The sequence below is a fragment of the Seriola lalandi genome, unplaced genomic scaffold (genome assembly GCF_002814215.2).
Source record: "Seriola lalandi dorsalis isolate HSWRI2012SDOR001 ecotype SW California unplaced genomic scaffold, Sedor1 jcf7180002054383, whole genome shotgun sequence".
In the NCBI taxonomy this organism is placed as follows: Eukaryota; Metazoa; Chordata; class Actinopteri; order Carangiformes; family Carangidae; genus Seriola; species Seriola lalandi.
In genome coordinates, this window is record NW_019524936.1 from 827563 (window position 1) to 850421 (window position 22859).

The 22859-nt window shown below is 42.2% G+C and overlaps 1 protein-coding gene across 3 annotated transcripts in view; it reads right to left on the reverse strand.

Annotated features, from left to right (window-relative positions):
- Nucleotides 1-388: 388 nt before the first annotated feature.
- Nucleotides 389-22859, reverse strand: part of vti1a (vesicle transport through interaction with t-SNAREs 1A) — a 111976-nt gene continuing 89505 nt past the window's right edge. For all 3 annotated transcript variants that reach the window (XM_023409195.2, XM_023409197.2, XM_023409196.2), the window contains one exon: nt 389-1985. In XM_023409195.2, coding sequence (XP_023264963.1) covers nt 1892-1985 — 94 coding nt within the window. In that variant the 3' untranslated portion in view covers nt 389-1891. The remainder of the gene's footprint in view (nt 1986-22859) is intronic.

Here is a 22859-nt window from a genome sequence, read left to right on the forward strand (position 1 = left end):
AAAATGAAGACCGTGGCCCTAAAACAGAATAGCAAATGTCCTCGCCAGGAACCGCCACACCGACCACAGGAGAAACATGCACACTTCAATACTCCACTCCTGTGTGTGTGTGTATGTGTGTGTTTGTGTGTGTGTCTGTCTGTTTGTGTGTTTGTAGCGTGCTTCATGTGTCTTAACAAATTCACCAACTATGCTCTTTAAATTTAGATTTTCCAAGACCCCCTGAAGAATGGCTTTCCCCTGAAGAATTAAACAGCAGTAAACTCATGCACACGTTTTTCAAACACCTGCAAATGTATCACATCATCACTCAGCGCAGACACAGAAACAAGGACTGCATCACAGTCTTCAGAACTTGACAAGGAAAATATAGAACAAAAAGTACCAGTTCTAAAACAAGTTAGATCCATTTATAAGAGCAGGAAAAAAAAACAACAAAACCTTTAAGACACAAAACTAGAAATCCACACATTTCCGTTGGTCCTGGTGCGCAGTCTGCTTTTGTCTAATCACTCAACACCCAAAATTAAGAAGAAAAAAAAAAAAAAGTTAATGTTAATTCTCAATACCTACAAACTTCATAAAATATACAGTTCTAGCACAGAAACTTTAATTGAAAACTCATTTATGCATTTATAAATAAATAGTAACAGAATCACTTGTATTGAGAGCAAAACACTATACATGATGTAGATTTAAATGTTAGTACATACAGTATGATGCCTATAATTTTCCACAATGACAGTTATGTTAATAAGTCCATGGGGATGAGCTGAGGAGATCGGTGTTTGGGAGGTGCAGGGCAATTCTACCAAATGGGGATATTAAAGTTAGTTTTTCTCTAATGTATGTGTCAAGAATTGGGGTCAGTTCCTTTATGTATTAAAAACATTTTAAGAGTAAATTTGATTTATTTTGACTGGTCTCCAAACTCTCCTGAAATGTTCTAACATCTGTTCTTCAATGTTATAACTCAAAATAAACAGCTTCCTCTTAATAAAAATGAACTTTCACCTTGATTGACTGAACTGACCTCAACCTTTTCATGTGCATCCTCTTCTCAAGGCTTCGCCACTCGTCTATTTTGGGCTCTGCCGAGCTTTTTAAAGAAGGAGTGTGAACAGCAATATCTTATCTGAAGGCACTGTCCTCTGTGCTGTGTGGGGGCTACATGAAGAACAGCTGAATCATTTAGTTACAGAAGCTCACACACACACACACACACGACAGTATGTGTGTCTACTGTTGGTGTTAATAAAAAAAACACAGCGCAGGTCCCCCAATCCATGACCGTCACTCATGCACGTGCATACATGTGCAAAACACTCTCATATCTGTCTTTCCCTCTGTCTGTCATGCATGCACACATCCACCCTGAATAACACTTGACCCACCTCCATCACAGAAAAATAATATACATATCTGAATCTTCTTCGAGTTACAAAAAAAATCCCCAGGCCTTGTTCACCTGGGGACAGGATGAGCTGCAAAACCAGACTGGGGATGACACCATGAAAAATTTTAGCTATCATAAAAACATCTCCCCCCATTTTTGCCCCTGGAGATGTAAGAGAAAGCCTGACAGAGAGAGGACAAAGCTGAAGAGGAGAAAAGAAAAAGAAGAAAAGAAAGAGAAAGGAAAGAAGCAAAGTGGAGAAAAAAAAAGGTAAGAGAGGGAAAGAAAGAGAGAAGGAGACAGCAAACAGGAAAGGAGAAAGAGATGGAAAAAAGCTCCCTGTCAGGCTTTGGAAACAGTGATTCATGGGGACCATTTGTCCTAATTACAGCAGAACAACGCTTTTGTCGCTATTAATCACGTGTGTGTGTGTGTTTGTATTTGTGTCAGGGGTTTGGGGTGGGGGGGGGTGCGGATGTGTGTGTAGAGGGGAGATCAGTGGCCTCGCAGATTGAAATAGATGGCCAGGATGATGGTGAGAAGAATGATGGCTCCAAGGATGAAGACCAGGATTCGATTCTGGATGATCCTGCAGAGAGAGAGAGAGAGAGAGAGAGAGAGAGAGAGAGACATCAGGCAGGGTTCACAGAAGTCATATTGTGTCTACAGAGAAAAGTAAAACACGTAAAACAGTCACATGTTTATGTGCAAACTAAATGAACAGCCATCAACTGGAGGTTTATCATGTTTAATAGCTACCATGAGGTCTGAATACATGGTATTTACTAGTACACAACCATTGGCATGGGAGAATAAAACACAAACACGCGCACGCACGCACGCACGCACCACACACACACACACACACACACAATATTTCCAAAACTGCAAAGCATTTGTGCCGTGCTCCTGTCTAAAATGCCGCACAAATTATTTCAGACTTGCCTAAACAATCGTAGCCTCTGTAAAAATTTCATACCGACGTGCACACACATGTGAACATACAAAACAGAGCAAAACACTTATAAACAAGCATGACACACAAACATACACGCACACTGCAGACAGGCTCTAAAACTTTATTTGCACAATAAAGTGGAAAAAGTGGCTCAGTAGTTTCCTGGAGGTAATAAAATCGCTGAATTACTGATGGAATTTGCCATAAAACGACTCACTCTTTTGCACATTTAAATTTTCCCACTGTGACCTAAGTAAACTTGACAAGAGGGGGCTTTGAACCAAAAAAACACAAAGCTGGGAAAGGAGGGCCGGAGTGAGGGAACGGGTGCTCGTGTGCCGGAGAGTTTTCAGACCATCAGGAGTGTGAGCAACTCATCTCTCATCTAGTGTGCGTGTCCCCAAAAATTCTCCAGAGTTTGTGTTCTCACACGCACACAGACAAACACACGAACACACACACACACACACACACAAACCACACCGAACCCTCCGCTGCTCCTGACAAATGAGAGAATTATCACATTTGCTGACATGCGGAGGGGTGGAGGAGAGGCCGGGGGGGGCACTGTCCACCTCTCTAAGCAGGAGATGAATAGCCCATGCTGTGGCCATTTATCACCGGGGAGGGGGGCCGGCTGGTTGCTCAGTCACCCTGCTACCCTCCAAAGCCCAAGTCTGAGCCTTACGCACCGGTCGAGCTCACAAGCTCGTCCAGTCCACCAGCAGCAGCACCTGCAGTAGCCTCAGCTAGCCACTTAGTTTAACGCCCACGGCTATGGAAGAAAGAACGACAAAAGTGTAACCACGCAGTTTCGCTACGTGTCACAGGAGCGCTTTCATGCTTACGTCTTTGTATTTTCTATGTCTCTGCTTTTTTGTCTACTTTGCACAAAGGACTCTCCAGGCACATACAAACCAACCACATATCCATGCCCACTGCTTTCAGAGGACACTGATATACAGTAAAAACTTTAACCAATCACTTTTAACACACCATGAACTTCTTCCCAGGAACAAGACGCTTCGTCCTTTCACTGACATACTGTACTGCTTCTCACTGGATAACACCAGAGAGCTCATTACAACTACTGTTTGTAAGTAGCACTGCTTTATAAGTAGACAGTTTACCCTTGAATAAATGCATACATTAACATGGCGTGTCATACTGTGTACAGCAAACCATGTCTTATACAACACACGCAAGCCATGCTGAGGTTTCACCCGTGATAAAAATAAAAACACCCTGCTGCATATGCCATATGCCCACATGTCTATGTTGTGGTGAGTGTTGAAGCAGTATTAAGGATGCTGATAGGACAGCCTGATCCTGGTGTTTGGATGAGGTTGAAATTATTGGCTGAAGCCATCTGGGGAGGAGATCCCAGTGAAACGCTCATCAGAGCATGCTTAGCAAGGCCACATCTCCCCCTATTAATTGACATTCATTATTTAGAATGATTATTTATCCCAGCCCAATACCCAGAGGAGATGCTTGTGTATGTGTGTCTGAGTGTGTTGGGAGAATCCAGAGCGCTTTGTGTTGTTTGTTAATTTTTCAGCTGGGGAAAAAGAGAGGGAGGGTGACTCGAGGCCTGGGGGTGGAAAAATGAACGGGAAGTTAGTTTAGCCTCGTGGATGAGGAGCCGGGGTTCTAACGGGGGGGGGGGGGTTCAATTCTGTAAAAATTGCATTCATTAAAAGGAGTCTGATTCGGTAGCAAACAACACTGAATAACTTCAAACACTTACATGTTCAAAGCAGTAAGGAATATGACAGTGCTGCGATTTAAGAACTTTTACTCAGGGGACACATATTTGAAAAAATACTTATTTTGACCTAAACCGGTTCTCTATACACCAACCCAACAAAACATGCCTTGAAGTTTAATGTAAAGCAGCTAATCTTATTTGTGGCAATGTGAACATTTAAACAGAAGGTTGATACAAATTTAGCACTGGCCAGTCAAACATGTCAAGCTGCTGAAGCAACTAATTTCTCCAAAATAAATGAAGGTTAAATTCAATCTTGCCACAACTCAAACTTTAAGTATGGTCTTCAGTTCACCAGCTGTGTGACTTAATTCACTTTGAGAAACTGAGTGTCAAAACCGAAACCAATAACGTGAACCTCGCACATCTCTTTTCTAATGCTCGCAATAATTCAAGTCGAACCACAAGATCTTGTGAAGTTTATGAGCCAAGGGCCACCTTTGACCAGAGGACTTGGCTCGCAGACGCAGACACACACACACACACATGGATATAGCAAGACAGGCTGGGAGGAGTTAGTGGAAGGGGGGGGGGTTCAGTCATAATTCACTAAAATCCATTTTTAAAAAGGATCTGTGAATGTAAACAGTCTTTTCCTCACTCTCCTTTAACAACAACAGAGCTGAGACGGCTATTAAGTCACTAGTTATGTTATGTTACAGGCTTCACTATTAGAATCACAACTGCGCAACGTTTCACAAACAAATACTCGGTGTACAACAGAGAAAAAAGCTGACAAGTCATACAGCTATTTTGCTATTTTTCCATTTGGTCACTCATAACAACTGGTGGCTATAAAAAGAAAAAAGAAAAAAAAATCCCAGAGGACAGATCATTTTCATAATCCTCTGAACGCCTCATCTGCATAATGTCACTTGTAGATTTAATCTACAGATTTGTGTTCTGTATCGAGCAAAGCACTTTACTATAAGCGCTCCAGTCAAATGAGCTTCTACAGTAAGTCATTTCAGTTTCCATTTAAATTCCTCACAGAACAGGGGCAGCTAAAATAAAACTTACCCCACAAATATAGAACACCTGCCCCCCCCAAAAAAAAAAAAATCCCCAAAATTGGGAGGTAGGAGAGTGAAGAACATGCTTTTCTTCTGCCGTATGGTTGATCCCGTCCTGACACGTGGCCAGACAGAACAGAACTTATCAAACCGGATCCATCCTCCAGCTTTGACACTTGACATAGAGGTGGGGGGTGAGAAGGGTGTGTGTGTGGGTGTGTATGTGTGTGTGGAGAGTTCGGGGATGTGTGAGCGATGCACACAGTGCATGTACAAGGGTGCAGATGTACATGCTGACCCACATATACACACTCCTACACACACTGAGTTTGAGAAGGCTTACCTTTACCCCGCTCCCTACTATGATACCATTATCCCCAAGTATTTTCTCTGTCAGTGCCCCACCACTACAAAAAAAAAAAACTCACATGAAGACAGACCAACAGTAACTGTAACTGAAACGCCAGCCAATAAGAGCATATAATACTGGCTGTTCTATTGGCTCCTGATGTTCCTTCATCGCAGGCATAGCCAGTCAGCTAACACCTTACTAGACGGAAATACACAGATATACAGCACCAATGTTAGAGAGAGAGAGAGAGAGACAGTGTGAGAGAGAGAGAGAACATTGTCGAAATGATGAGTGCAAAGGAGAGCAAAAAATAAAGCAAGCAGGAAGGACGGAAATGGACAATAAAGGAGCTGAGTAAAAACAAGAGAGAAAGAGTAGAGAGACAGAAATAGAGAGGTGGAGAGAAACAGAGGGAGAGTGAGGAACGAAAGACAGAGAGAGAAAGAGAGAGAGGGAGAGAGAGAGAGGAAGGGAAAGTGAGGAAGGGAGAGAGAGAAGTCCGTTTACCCAGGGAGGCAGAGCTGGAGGGGAGGCTCCTTGGAGACAGATGAAAATAATGAGGACTTTTCTGTCAGGAAAGATTTACAAAATTGTACCAGTGTTATTAAAATTTAAAATCTCAAGTTTTTTTTTTCTTTCTCTCCCTTCCCACCCTCTTCCTCCCTCCCTCTCTTCCTTTCCCTGTTTTTTCCCTCCTCTTCCAGCAGCACAGCCTTATTACCAGCTCTAATGAGCACCGGGATACACCTCAGCTGTGTGTGTGTGTGTGTGTGTGTGTGTGTGTGTGTGTGTGTGTGTTGGGGTCCAGGTCCCTAGTGCCAGCTCCATCAGTGCCCCAGATTCCCTGGTCCCTTCAATCACACACACACACACACACACACACACACACACACACACACACACACACACACACACACACACACACACACACACACACACACACACACACACACACACACACACGTGCCCACAGAACACAAGAGGGTGGGCACACAGACACACTGACACACACTAACATACATGTACACAAACACACACAGAGCTTTTGATGGCTCTCAGAGGTGGCTGGACATACACACACAGACATATACACACCTCTCAGACAGACAGATAACACCCCCTACCCCAAAACAAAAACAGTCTCAGTCAGACAAACATAAGCAGATAGGCCCAACCCACCTAAAGACACACACACAGACACACACACATGCACACGCGCACACACGTTCTCAACTAAGAACAAACTTAGCAGCAGAGTTGCATCTCTCAGGCCCTCCCCTATTCCTCCTCTTTCCACTAGTAGACCAATAAAATAAAAATCAATGGCTGTCTGAGCCATTCTGGCTCTCCTCCCTCCAAACCCTGGGAATATACAGCATGGGAGAGAAGGAGGGGAGGGGGGAGAGGGGGAGGGAGGGAAGGATCAATGTGTTCACAAATGGTTTGAGTGATGGACACGAAGGTGGAACGTTGGTGGGGGTAAGTCCTAACTAATGCATCGACTTGTTATCACAAACTAATACATATAAATGTTTCATTGTGGAAGCACATGTGCACGCTCACTCACACACACACAGACACGTATTGGTCTGGGCTCACACCCACTAGCCACATACACACACACACGACAAATAAAGAGTGGAGATGGGCCTGCGATCAATCCAGTTTGAGTGAAGAAAGGTGAGAAACGTGCGACGCCTCAGTCAAGTGAATGAAACAAGGGAGAACGAGGCAGAAAAATCCTCAACAATCAGATCGGGTTCATGTTGCTCTGCAGCGATAATGAATTGACCTGTTTGTTGGAGAGATCTGATCCCACCACGTATGATCTGCCTATTGCCCCCAAGGGTGTGTTCAAGATAAATGATGACTTTTTTTTTTTTAAACACACACACAAACACACACACACACACACACACACACACACACACACACACACACACACACACACAGCTGGACTGGGCCTATAATTGCAAGCTGTTAACTGTAATTATTTAAAGAAGTCCTCAACATCATGTAATTCCCCAAAGAAAAACAATATTTAGGAAAGCACTCGCACCTCAACACTCACTGTGAACTGAAGATAAATAGTCCATTATTAACTCCGTGCAATAGCGTAGTATGTAGATACATGTTTTCCCTTCATGTTATCTTATCTCTATTGCATAAAGGCACTGTCTGTGATCTGATTGTAAAGAGAAAAATGTCGACTCCTGACCAAAAATGGAAACAAAACAACAAGACAGGAGCCTTCGATGAGTATATATGACTTTTATGACTGACACTTGATTGACAGGTCTTTTAATACACTGACAAAAACTGTGGTAAAATTTAGTTAAAGGTTTGTTTACGTCTGCCATATTTGTAACACTAAAGAGTAAAAGAGCCTTTTTTTTATTATCATTATTATTATTTATTTGCTAAATAAAATATCACAATTTACTACAGCCCCAAATGTGCAACCAAAATTATATCATATTGAAATGATATTACACAGAAAAAAGCAGGAGCACCATTGCTGTTGATTAACAGTCACTTCTCGCTGTCGCCACATCGAAGACACGTCCGTAGCTGCCAGTAGTTCTTCCCACAAAGGATGCGGACCGGTCCGAACCACTGCGGTGCGGCTACAAGTGAATAGCTTGTAGTCTGACAAGATGGATTTTTTGCTCGCGAGAAATCCATCTGCCTCGCAAGTTCATTTTGCTATAACGCCACTAAAAGGGGGACTGTATGTTCTAACATATACCCACACATTGGACACATTTGAATTGTTTTGACAAAGCTTTTACTTTAACAAAATATAAAACTCATCTCCTTATTGAAAGGTTCTTTTCATTTATTTTTAATCTAACAAGTTCCCTAGTGTTTTTTTTTTTGCTGAGATTATTGATCCCCAAAAGAGTCACAGACCTTTTTCTGACCTGTATTGACAAAAGAGAGAAAACTGACATAAAAGATGGACAGGTTTTTATTTGGAGGACGTGGTCTTTCATGTCAGCCTGATTCTCTCTCTCTCTCTCTCTCTCTCTTTCCACCAACTTGATGCAGGAGAAGAGCACCAGGGTTCTACAAGTTCATCCATTTTTTATTTGGCGGCTACCCCGGCAAGCAGCAGCCTAGACTGGGACCCAGCTCTTTCCCGGAAAAGTATAGAAAGAGGAAGGAAGGGCGGGCAGAGGAAGACTGAGTAGGAAGGAGGGAGGTGGGAAGGAGGAGGAAATTCAGCGTGGGAGGAGAGGGTGTATATGCAAAAGTGGATGAAAAGAGGGACAGAGAGAAAAGGAGATGGAGAGGGAAATGGAAAATAGGCAGAGTGGGTGAAGGAGAAAGAGAAAGAGAGAATACATTGCTAGTGTGTCTGGAATTTTTAAGAACTTTTTCTTGCCGGCAGCAATTTCAGGTAGCTGCTGCAGCTTCTCCTCATCCCGGTGTGATGTACAGGTGGCTTTCTGTGCTCCGTTCATACACAGACCATTCCCCTGCCTGAATCCCCCCCACCTCCACGTCTTCCCTCTCTGTCTCTATCCTCCTGTGTGTCCACTTTCTGTCGCCTTATTCATACATTCTGTCGATTCATTCTGTTCATTGCTTATATTTCACTCACCTTTTAATTTTTTTTTCTCATCTCCTGCTTCTCCTTCTCTCACTCTTGCTGGAGGGCTGTGTTGATACATGTTTTTTCTTTTTTTTCCCGGTGTTTGCCCTATGTGCTTATCACCTCGCTAGTTTACAGTCTACAGGAGCATGTCAACAGCCCATATTTATAACTGTCAATGTAAGTTGATGAACAACCTAAGCCGAGTCCTTTGTAATCACATCAGGTGCTGTATACTTGTATTCTGGGTTTCAATGCTTTGAATCTAACAACAGAAAAAAAAAATCAGTTAAAGAAATTAGATGATCTGAATATTTCACTAATAAGGAATAATGCTCCTTATAACTGTGCCAATTCCAAAAACAAGATTGGAAAGACAGGGCTTTCATACGAGGTGGTTGGACATGGAACAAATAACTACAATTACCAGTGATGCTAAAATGCTGCATGCTACAGGTTCTGTGCTGGAGAATATTGTAATTATACACAAAGGAGCAGGATTTTGTTGATGGATGTGAGGTAAACTGTGGGATGAAGTTCCCTTTGCAACTCTGTTATGGTCATTGTCAAGTTGGCCGGGGATGGAAAGGAAATCCATATCCATTACTTGTGTGAACAAACAAATTTATGCTCAGTGTTTGTTGCCGAGTTTGCTGACTGACTCGCTCTATATCTGGACTCTAACTGTGTAGATACAAACATATAACTGATGCCCTCTTTATTTGACTACAACTTCATTTGGGGAACACAGAATACATCCATGCAATATTCCCACATCCTGATAGCTGACATTCCTCACCACTTCTCCTTTCTGCTAAGATTTTCCCAAAACACGAAATCCCCCTTGCTATACATTCTGCGAGGGCCAGGGGCCAGCTGCAGATCCGATTACTGGCCCTGGTGAAAAAGGGCGTAACATTAGCCATTAGAGCTGCAGGCCTCCAAAACTATGATGTCCATAAATTTTTATTGTTTGTTCAGTATTGAAATCTCATTAAAGCACATAAATCATTTGTGTACACTACTGCTCACTTTCATGAGAGAAAGAGAAGGAAAGGGGGGGGTGGGGGGGTGGACTGGGATGGTCAGGGAGCAAAGGACACCTGAGGCGATGGTTCATGGCATCTGCACACTTTGTTACTGGTACAACACAGAAAGGGAGAAAAAGAGACCGCTACAGCATCACATAATGGCTCATAATTTAATCATAGCAAAGCTTTTTTTTTTTTTTTTTTTAAACATAGCTTTACAGTGTGTCTTTTTTATTATTGTTACTTTTACAGAAATACACTAACTATGATGTTTTTTGCTGAGTTCATGTCAGGGAAGAAGGGAGATCCAAAGTCTGACACCTAACACCAACTCCATTATTGTGAAATTTGACCTAACATCTCCAGGCGTACTGATGAAATGTTTAGACTCACAATATAAAAGCAGTCTCACCTGAATTTTTAACTTTTTTTTTCCCAGAGTTTAACAGTAAATTAAAAGTTATGATAGTTAGGAAACAGTACATCTATTTCCTTATCAAGCCTTGTCGCTCATAGAGTTAATAGTTTAATTTTTTTTTATACAAGTTGGAATCAAAGCACTTATCTTCACAAGAACTTGTCCCAACAGTTTCATTTCATGAGGTGCCTTAATGCTTTCTGCTTTCTGCTCAAAACAAAAACCATTTATCAGATAAATGCTTTAAACTCTTTGGGCCTTAAAAAGACGTCTGTTTAGGATTCCACGACAAAGAAGACATGAGGATATTAGTGTTTATGTCTGAGTCTTTTTATTAACTGGTAAGGAAGCTCCTCCGCATGCTGTTTGTTTGCCATTTTAAGTCAGCTCTCCAAATATTTGCTTCAAGTCCCGTGTGGTTTTAGTTTTGCATCCTGTGTGTCTCCAGATACGGATGATGTTGCAATATTTCCCTTCCACGAAGAAGAGACATTAACTTCTTCCTTTTTTCCACTCTTCCAAGCTAAGAACCTGCGAGTTGTGTAAATACTGTCTGGACAACTGACTGCTCTATCGGGTCAAAAAAAGGTCACTTCAAACACTTCTTAAAACACAAACTTTGAGTGTATGGTATAGAAACTTGAATACTTGAACATGAAGTTGTTGCCATCAGGGATATGTCAGCAACAGACTTCCAAAACTAGTGAAGTTAGTAATAAAGTGGAAGGCTGACCTCCCTTCATCTGGAGTTGTTAACTTGGTTTCAATCAACCACAGCTCAGTTATTCTGGACAGCAGAAAGTCCAACCATAAAGGAAGTAGCTAACACTTGTTTCCTGTGTTGGTATCCAGAGGTTAAAGGTTGCGTTTGCATGTCAGTGTGGACAGAATGCAGACTAACCAAGCTTGGATTTCATGTTAGGGCCACAGGCAAGCAAGAGAAGAGAAACCATGTCTTGAACTTGACCTCATGACCATCAGGCCACCTTTACCCCTTGCTCTGTCCTGCAGGTATGAAAGGACTCAGCCAACCAAGGTTCACAGTGTCAGACTATACATTCATGTGTGTCAAAGATTGTGTAAGAGCACTTTTTGCACATGTGTGTGTCTGCATCAAGGGAGTGTCGGGTAAAATGTGTGAAAACTATAAGAGTGTCTGGCAATCTGGTGTGAAATAACACAGAGCGATTAAGGATTATGTAAACCATCAGGTCCACCGTGTTTGGACATTGCAGGTGCAGATCACTTTATCCATCAGGTAGGCTGAGCAGAAAGGAAGAGCAAGAGAGCAGGAGACTGGGGAAGAGAGAGAATGTAGGGGTATAATGTCATCCCACAACCCCCCATTTGACACTACAAGAGAAGCTTTAGTCAGTCTAAATAATCCATGCTGTTCCATTAAATTTGCAGACTAACTTCCCTAGTCCCTGTGTCTAAGCTGAGACAGCCCAAGAGAGAGACTGAGAGGAGGGATCAGGCTGGGAGAGATGAGAAAGGGAAGTTAGGTAATGGTTTAGAATAAACTTGTCTTCTACATGGAACAAATCACCAGTTAAATCATGTTAAATTAAATGTTCAGAATGAAGAGAAGATGTGGTTTGAGACGGAAAAAAGATACAGAGCAAGTGCTTTGAGTGACACTGATTCGCTCATGATTGCCTTTTCACCACTAAATCTCCCTTCTTTCCCCAACCCGTGAAAAATAACCACTCGGAGTGTGTGGGGGAAGCCACCAGTGTGACGGGGATTGTTGCAGTAACAGCGTTATTGACTTGTTGCTCCAGCCACATTTGCTTAGTGCTCCGGAGGCCCGATCAATAGACTCTGGGCTCTGAAGCCCTGCTAATCAAGGCCTGCAGCCATGCAGGGTCAGCCTTCTGCAAAAGCTCAGAAAAAGAAAAAAGGAAGAATGAGTGAAGAAGCGAGAAAATGGGAAAAGATAGGGGGTAGCAGAAAGAGAAGAAGGAAGGAACTTTGAGGGTCGACGATGACAGCCTGAGTTAATCAACTCAGAATTCTCCTTCAATTTATTTCTTTTTCCTTCCACTGCTAGACATAAACTCATGTGGCTCTCTCTCTCTCTCTCTCGCTCTCTCTCTCTTTCTCAGCAGCGTGGGCGTGAGGCACCATGAGAGATGCAGATTGCTGGTTCACCTCTGCTTTCCTGTGAACCATAGTTCAAAAGTCAAGGGGCATCTGGGCTGCTCTGGGACTTTTGGAAATGCAAGAGCCAATCCATATTTGCAGAAACCAGTTGTGAGATCTCAAGAGGATCCATAGTGCTTGACATAGATATGGAAGGTGGGAGTTAATCTGGAGCATGTTAACATGATTATTCAGAAGGGAATTTAAAGGTAAGTCTATTTATAAAACAGTGTCAAATGTGCTTAATGACACAATAACATCAAAGGATTTCTGACTCTGGAAGGCTGATAAACACACACATTTTTGAGGTTGAGCTGATCCAGCTGGTCACAGTGGTCCTGATGCTGCATCAAGTTCTTTGAATAATGTCCATCTGTATCCTTGCATTCTGCACATCACAAGCCCACTATGGAATGCTATGGGAAATTCATGGACGAACAGTCCATCAAATATTAATGATCTAGTTGAGCGATGTGGGTTTTCTTACTGTTTTTTTCCCCCTGGTATCTATGGTCACTGCCGCTCTAAGAGACTTCCCACAAGAAAAGAACCAAAGAGGTAAGAAGAAGGTAGACAGAGAAAAAAAAGGGCCAAGAAGGGTAAGGAAAAGGCTAGAAGGGTGTATGGCTGTTCAATAGTTTCTTTTGAGGGGCCAGAGCTTGGTTAGCTTCAGCGCAAGCAGGGTCTTGATACACGGGTCCCAAGGCTTGAACACAAACTTGTACACTGTTTGTGCCATTGTTTTTCCTCTTTCTCAACACTTCTTTCTGTTGTGTTGTCAGCCAGCGAAGTGGGATTCTATGCCCAGTGACAGAGATGAAAAGGCAAGGTGGTTTTCACTGACATTCGGCTTTCAGTTTGCAGTCTCCGTGACAAACTAAGGCTGAGAACTTACTATAAGATTGAACTGATGCCGTTTGTAAAAGTCAATAGCTAAAACTATGTGCAAAATATTAACTTTATGGGAAGAAAATGAACAAAACTTTTTTTTCCTGGGAATAAAAAAGCCCTTGTGGCTAATTCAGTGAGAGGTCGATTTTAGATCATGTAAATCAGACAGCAGGACGACAAACAATAAAAAATAAAAAAGAGAAACCACAGGGCAAGATCTGAAACAAATGCACATATTCAAACCCTTATAAAAAAAAAAAAGACACACTATGATGGAAATATTGAAACTGCTCATCAATGGAGCCCTGTTCTCTGTCTTTGCCACAACCCTCGCAAAACCCCCCTGAAATACCAACACCCACCATCACAGCATAAGTGGAAGTGCAGGGTCAGCAGTGTCCCCTCCGGCCTTGCTGACCAACAGAGTCTAATAATCACCTTCCTTCTGTACTGTCAGACCTGCAACCGACGAATCCCTCGTCCTGCCTTCGCCCTCCATCTCCACGTATACTAGGGGCTTTACGGAGCAGCGGTGCTTCGATACATTAAAACTGCTGCCCCATGATCAAACGAGCAAATACCTCCCGGGTCAGCAAAGGGCTACCCCACGTCAGTTAACAATGCAGCATTTAAACATCAGTCGTATGCAAAGCGGCTGGTACACAGGGGAGGAGATGGGCGGCAGGAGAAAGCTGAGACGCAAGGCCTGGACTGGAGAGATAATGAGCGCCGGAGCACACAGGAGAACATCAGCAGCTATTTAACGCTACCGTGTCAGCTCCTACACAGCTTTATGATGAAAATATAAGATGTGAGGCTCCATCTACATGCTAACAAGGACGAGCTAATGGTTGTGCGCATATTTATCTTGGCCAAAATGCAGACTCAATATTAATGCATTCGATTGTGGGTTAAACCAAAACATTTCCAGTTGCTTTGTAAATCTCAACTTGCAAAAATCCACCAAATTCTGACACATATAAGAAATTACTCATGTTTGGAAATAAATAATAATAATGATAATAATAATACCGCAACAGAAAACATTTTAACTTAGATACTGTAATGGTTTTTAGCATTAGCTAATTAAATCAGGCATGGAAGAATCACAGACAAATATTGTCAGTTCAAGAAGATGATTATTTCACATTAAGGCACACTTCTGACAGTACTGGCTCTCTGCACAAGGCTGCGAGGACGTAGGCCCCCACACGAAACACAATTCTAGGTCTACCCATGAATTCTAAGCTGCCATTCTGACCCATGTCTGTGGATGTGAGGCAAGTATACAGTCATCCCAATTAGAGCTGAAGGTCTACAGAACCACGAATGTATCTAGTTACCTAAAAAAACTAAATAACTGAAAATGTGTTATTCAATTTTTTACAAACAAGAGAGTCCATTTTTTTTGTGTGAACAACTCTTTAATAATGAAGCTGAGGGGTGAGGAGTTTTTTTTTTTTTTCTGGCTTATCCCTCTCTCCCTCTGCCTACTGCTTGGTTAACCGACTGACCTGCTGTCAAAGGAGCCTTTGTGAGTGCGCTTTGGCGGAAGGCCAATCAGATCCTCCGGCTTGTCTGTCTCAGAGAGGAAAATGGCGCCCCTGGTATGCCATCAGTGGCAGAAATGTGCAGACAGTCTGACTGCTGAGGCAGGCTTGGCTTGCTGTGGCCCTTCCAAAACTATGCTGGAGGAATTACCTGCCTGGCCCACGGCCAGAGAGGCTCGTTCTACAAGAGCCGGTGGTTATTTATCTATTTATTCACTTACACCTCATGCACACTGGCACTTTCAAAAACATTTCCACTCCTTAACATCCACTTCCACAGGTTCTGACAACATTCTCCTCTGAACTACACAGGTACATGGGATAAAAGCCTGTTCGAGGGTTTTAAGTCAGCAACAGTGAGTTATGACAAAAGGGCTGTTATTCCAGAGATCTGCATGGAAACATTTACACAGTGACTAGTAGGTTCAACCATATCACTTATCTTTTTTTCTCTTCAACAAAGAAAGGTTAAACTTTTATCCACACCCATATAAATCGTCTAATGCCTGTCTAAGCTGAAAACCCCTCGTAAAGACCAGTATTTTGGCAATGAGAATGACACAAAATTATCAATGGTGCTTTGTCCGTTTTTTGCACTTTTGGAATGACTATAGTGACTCGTTTTCTTAATCAATATATTCAAATTACAAGAATGCTTAAAGTTTACAGTCATGTTATATATGATACAGTAGAGTTGTGAATATCCTGTAAAGGGTATATTTGGGTGTGACTGTGGAAACTCCCAAATGTAAAAACAAATCAAACACTGAAACGAACCCAAACACTACACAACAAGAATACAAGTTCTGACAAAGCCCTGGTTTACACTAAACAGAGATCACAACTTGCTCACTGTACAATCCCTGTTCATTTCCACTATGTAAAACCTGCCAGAGACAAATACAAGTGCTCAACAAAGTGCCACTTGTGACACATCATCTGAGGAAGCAAGTGTTTAGGCTCCTGCTTCAGAAACAAACTTCCGACAGCAGGAGATGATGAAACAGAGCAGATCCAAAATTATTCTCGCGCTCCTCAGAACCTGCTAAACCTGCTGCCGCCTGGAGCATGCCCCTCACCCTCCCCCTGAGTGAGACAGAGAAAGAAAGTAAGGGAAAGGAAAGGGCAAGGGAAACTAGAGAAAAGAAGGTAGAAAAAGAGTTGGATGGTGATTATTTAGAATTGTAAATTTCCACTGAGCAAACATGAGGCCCTCACATCATGTACCTGCTAATGCAACTGTAATGTCAGCAGTACGGTAAGTACGCACAAACGGAAAGTCCATCTCTCTTGGACGATCCGTAAACACACACTTAGGTGTACACACGCAAGCATTTCCTCAAACACCGTGACATACTGTACAACCGCATTTCAAATGACACACTCAACAGATCATAAACCCCCACATGTTTAGACCCAAACAGAAACGGCACTCTTGGCAGTGCTCACGTGTGTCTGCGAGCTTGCGAGGTGGGGTGAGGAGGATAGTCGAGACTTGCTCATTTCACACTGTGAGGTGAGCCAGAGAGCAGTAACAGAATCTAGCCATAAAACATGGATGGAGGGGGGGGGTGACTATAGCCCATGGTATATGGTGTATGTGTCCAACTGCTGCCTCCTAGCCTTTCTCACAGTTACCCATTATCATAACCCCTGTCTCTGTGGGCATGTCTGACACACAAGCTCCCTTTTAGGGTGGCTGCTCTCACCTCACCCGGCCAAAACAGGTGGGAATGTAGTTTGAATGTAGATGAATATCAAATACAGAATTCTTTATAATTGATAATAAGCCCCTTGTGCTCCATTGAATAAATATTGTGGGCTTTTTTTTTTTTCAATACAAACATTTCTTTTAATTACTTTCCTGCCTTGGAACATAAAGATAAATATTTTGAATTATTCTGATCTTTAATGAACATTGTCATCGTCACTTTAAAGTCATGAGTCGACTGTCCTTGTTCAGTAGATTAAAGGCCACTTGACAACTAGTCATGGCCAAACACAGCAACGAACCTGAAAATGCTCACATTTACTAAAAAAAATAGCTTGTTGGTTTAAATCTGGCAGCATGGATCTCTTCATATTTTTTCCTGCAGAAGTTGGGGCCTTTTTGAATTTAACCCAAAGTCTTGGGTTCTCAGGAGGGGGTCCACACCTCAAACGGTGCCACTGTCGACAGAAACAACCCTTATCCCCATCTTTCCCTTCATTTGGGTAAAGTGCATCAGCTCAAGCATCCCACGCAGGGAGAGGCAGTTTGATAGAGGGGAAAAAAGGAGCAGAGTGGGAGCTCATAGGAGGGAAGGAATGAGGAAAGTGAGGTAGATTTGACATAAGAGTTAAAGAGAGTAAGGGGAAAAGTTTTTAATAGCTGGACTGTCCTATCAGTGATCTACAATAGCTGGGCAGTTTCACAACATACCTAGGCAACACTTTTAGATCTTTTTTTTTTCGAAAGAATAAAAAAATTGGGTCATCAGATAGATCCAGAGGGCACTCGCTTGTCAAATGTTCCAGTGACTGTGCCATTCTGAATCCGAAGCGGATTTCACGGGTTATTCTATTCTCGTCTGCAGGCCACAGTGGTGTGTAAAATGAGAGGGAATGCTATGTTTTGGGAAATCTAATTTGAGGCCCGTGTTTGTTTTCCTGGCCTTATTTTGCAACTGGGAGGCTGGCTCCAAAGAAGCACAACTCTGTCTTTTCCCCTAGTTTCACAACAACAATGTCCAACACCAACATCCAACAAAAACCCTTATACTCAATTGAGACAAGGACATTAAGCCGACATGGGCCTCTTCTGCTCCTCTCCCTTTGCTGGTCTCTCTCAGTTTCACCACAGAATTAAGCAGACAGTTAATTGGAAGGTTATTCACCGTGTCACAGGAACATATGCACATGTACGCACATATAGATGTATTTAAAAAACACAAATATTAGCAGCCATCTTTTGGCAGTTAATTGCGACGTGCTCCCTGTGGGAGGAGAGAGGGGTCCTCGGTCGATAATTAATCCTCGTTTGGAAAAGTAAATGACATTCATTAGCAGGGAATCGAGCCAAGTGCCATTATTTACATGGCAATAATCTGGAGCGTGCTGGTGGCGCTCTTTTAATGTTACAGAAATAACTCTGGGATAGGGGACGAGTACAGTTGCTTTCCTCCCTTTTTTCCATGTCTTCGCAACCAGGAACAATTAGGCCCAGGCGAACAGATGGGGACGCCTCTGAGTGAGAAAGCTCCTCTGAACAACTCTTCATCTCCTTCTTATCTCATTCCCTTATTCACATGCACTCAGGCATGTGTGTGCACACTCACACACACATACACACACACACACACACACACGCACACACGCACACACACACACACACACACACGCACACGCACACACACAAAGCCACACGGTGGAAATAAAGACAAATACACAAATCTGGGCATGCACACACAAATACACGCGTGCGCACACACACATTCGAGCACACAAGAGAGCAAACAAAGTACTGAGCATACTGAGCTAACTTTTAACATTAACTGTTGAAAGATGAGCCTTTTACAAGAGGCTACACCAGAACTTTGAAAATGTGGGCACATTGAAAACACGGAACTGAAACGGTAAACACACAAAAGCTGGCCTTACTGCAGATATTCATAGAGAAAAGGACACTGGCTTCCAATATTGATGAAAAGCAAGGTTTTAAATGGCAAATGTCAGCTCTTTTCTGCCAAGATATCTGTGTTTTTCTTAACATGTTTATTTTTTATGAGTGAAGTGTATATTTTAAAGTCGTAATTGAGAAAATGTCCTGTTCTTTGGTTACAACTGTAGGTATGTGTAGATATGTGTTATCACTGTTGAAGCTGGCATAATGATCAAAATGTTACATAATGGGCCATTTGTTGCTCAACCCTGAGATTTTCTACAATGGTACAAGCTTCTGCACAGTGTACAATGGACTGCTGAATGGAAAGCTATGAATGTAAAGACACAACAGACCTATCATCAATACCAATTGCAAAGAGTCAACAACTGTGGGCTTGTATTTTAATTTTTTTTTTTTTTAAGTTGTAATGGGAGGATGTATAGAAGAGAGAGGTGGTAGTCAGCTACTCATCTTTACTTTATATGATATAGAATCAGCTTTTGCTTGTATGACTTAAAATCTAATTCAATTCAAGTTATTTTTGACATGGACCTGAGTTTTTCCTAGTTTTCAATAATGTAGCTCTTCAAGACACAAAACACACTTTATTATTTACTGCAAATAGTTTAAGTTTAAACATTACAGTATAGTTATAGAGTGCAAGCTTAACATGGACTCCGGGGAGAGTTGATGCTAAGAGTAGCTGGTGACATGACAACAACAAATGGGAATCCAAATAAACAAACAACGTGCCCTAATTTAAGATAAAGCCAAAATGTGACTGAAACACTTTCATACTGCTACAGGGCATTTTTTGATGTAATATTGGATTATGGTCTGAATGAACATAGAGGACCCTTTGTTGCTCTTTTATGTCTTTACCTGGTGATTTATAAAGGAAGTGTGTTTGAATAATAGATTGGTGGAATTTGTGGAAAATTTGTGTCAAAGTCAAGTCAGTGTCATTTTACATTACAACACCCCTCACTTAATCTCTTTTCAGGATCATCATCCCTGCTGACCTGGATCCTGATTTCTGACTTTGTCCAATATCAGGCAGCAGGTCGCGGCCATGAAAACTAACACACCTGTTATTGTGTGACCTGTTACCCATCTTTGTCCTGCTAAGTACAATGATTAAGGTATCAGTCCTTGGGGAACTAGGTGACAAAAACAGAGGAGACAGAATTGAGCTTTAACATCGCCCCCTCACAGTTTCAGCATGCCCTTAGCCTTCACGGATATATGGGATATTCCAACCCCCCTCTGGTCATGATGCTTGACAGGGAGTGTTCCAGTCCAACCCCCTCCTTTACCTATAAGATTAGGTAACATTATCTTGTGTTTGCTGACACCACAACGAAGCAGCCCGGAGCCTTGTAGGGCTTCTTCCTCGATCATATTCAGTTACATCGCCCAAATACTGGAACTCGTCAAAAAGACAAGGACTAAATATCCCTTCATTGACCCATTTTTCTCGCCGCTAAATCTTAATCCATCCCAAAAGTAGTTAGTTTAATTGAAAAATAAACCATGTGTAGTTATAAAAACACCTAAACAAGGGCATTGGGCATGGTTATCTCAGAACTTTTTTAGATTTTTTCAGTAACTACTGAATTAATGAATGCGTAATTGTGTCTATTCTGTAAATGTAATGGTTATCTCCTATCTGTGACCAAACTTGAAATTAACTTGCCTTCTTTCTTCCCTTGACTCTGACCAGATGCCAGTTTGTTATTCTAGCTATTGGGAGGACTGCGGCCTAGTATGACCTTTCCTGAGCTTCCACGCGAAATTCGATAAAATCCAGGATGCCGGCCTCGCTAATTCGTTCGTCCAGCTCACCACACTTCCACGACCTCTTTTCCTTCAGCCACCCCCCACCAACCCCCAATCGATCTGCTTATCTCCTGAGATCAAAGGCTTGCACCGCCGTTGTACATTTAGCCTCGGCTGGGTCCTCCCACATCATGTCTAAATATTAATGATAATAAAGTCTCACACCCATCCCTGTGTCAGGCAATTACATCCAACATTGATCCTCAGCTCTCTGCTCCAATTAGAACTCACCGCTCGTAATGCGTCCTGGCACATCAAAGGATAACAGCCATTGATCCACTCCTGGATCTTAACGTTTACCGTTAGGAGAGCAGGGGGGGGATGTGGCATGGCAGTGGGGGGAAGCAATATTCTGACTAGAGAAGAGGAGGGGAGAGGAGAAATCATTTTATCCAGCCAGCCAGGTAAAGGAAGTGCTGAAACTCAGAGGGTGAGGCATGGCAGAGGGGGCTCAATAATAACGGACATTCTGACAGTTCAGAAGGTAACTAGCATCCGGAACCCGGGAGACACTCTTTCACAACAGTGTGGCTGCTATTGTAGTACAAAAACATGAACTCCATGTGAAAAAAAGCCACATTTAACAAGCAAAGGTTTTCATAGATGCTGTGGTGCTGCGGTAACTGCCGACACCAGATCACCAAGAAGCGAGTGAAAAGTCCATTTGTGAGTTCAGCTCAGGGACGTTAAGTCCTACACTGTTGTCAAATTAACTGAGTCTTGACTTTTAGCATTAAACCTACTTCTAAATATCGATGACTGAACTACAACCAAACTTAATAAACAAGGAGGAAAAAATACTGATCAGCCAATACAATACAGGCCTCAGTGGGAGGCAAGAAAAGATTCAGTGAAACATGAGTTTTCATGTCACCTCCCACATCTATGTCTCTAGGCCAACTATCCTTGACAAGTGACCTTTCTGACATCTTAAAGTTTGAAGAAAGGGAAATATTTTAAACCAACATATAGCATAGACTACAATATACCATTCTACCGCAAACCACACTCAGAGAGAGAAACAGACACAACAACAGGGTAAAATCTGACCCAATGAGTCAATAGACAGCGACACGTTACCATTAAACCGGGGACATTCCTTGTACAAATGAAGCTAAACAATCCCAGTGTTGACACCATTATTTGACAGGGCTTGTTGTTATGGTCTTTCTCTGCTGGACTGATAGCTCTGATAGTCCTGGCCTGGGGCACGACCTCACAGCCGCCTTTGTCACAGAGCTGGAGGAAGGCTTGTCCATCGCTCGGGGCTACAATGATTCTCTTCATGGCACCATGATACACTGAAACACTGTGCAACTGGAATGCTACCCAACAATTTGTATATCTAAATTAATTGACTGACTGTGGCTGGCTTTTTGAGGCCAATCTGAAATATGTTTATAAATAAGTTTTGAGGGGAAAAAATGACCTAATGAATTTAATTAGTAACAATGTTGTAATAGCGCTGGCATTAGTCATCAATCCTGAAATACATATTAAATGTCTATTAATACCTGGATGGGGAATGGGGACTGTCGTCTTGATGTGCTGAGGTTCATTCAAAGGTCAGAATAGAGAAATTGTGTTAACTGCAACCACATTTATACCACTATGTAGTACTTTATGCACAATTAAGTGAATGGGTAACTAATGAGTGGCAAATGAGTAAATGTAAAAATTAGTAAGCTTGAGATATGTTGATAATGACCACCAATTTCTCAATTGAAAACTTTCCATTATCAACACAAAACAGATGTTGCATCACAAATCAAATAGTTTTAAAATTCTAAAAGTCAACCCAGTCATCTTCTAGGACTAAGCAATTAATCATAAGCCATTTCTAAAAGTCTATAAACCCTTAACACCTTAAGTTTTCCTACAATATTCGTTTGTGTACAATATTATTCCCTTTTCTCGACCCACTGTCCTCCGGCTGTGGTATCCCTCACTATTATACGCTTTGCTAACATGGTGCTTTGCTTCAACTCTGTACTTCGGCCTCTACCAAACGATGTAATTAAAGATTGGTGAAATGAAACCAGTGTTTAGAAATGGTTTATGTCAAGTCTGTTCTGAAATGCTATACCACAGGGAAACTTTTAGATGGGATGGGTGTGCATCAACATCTTGTTAAATAAAATACAGTCTTGGCCTGAAGAGAAAAACATCTAACCGACAGAGCCTCAGTGTGAGTCAGGTCAGGGGACGAAGGCTGTGTACAATAGTAATGCAACGGCAACTGCAGGAAAACATT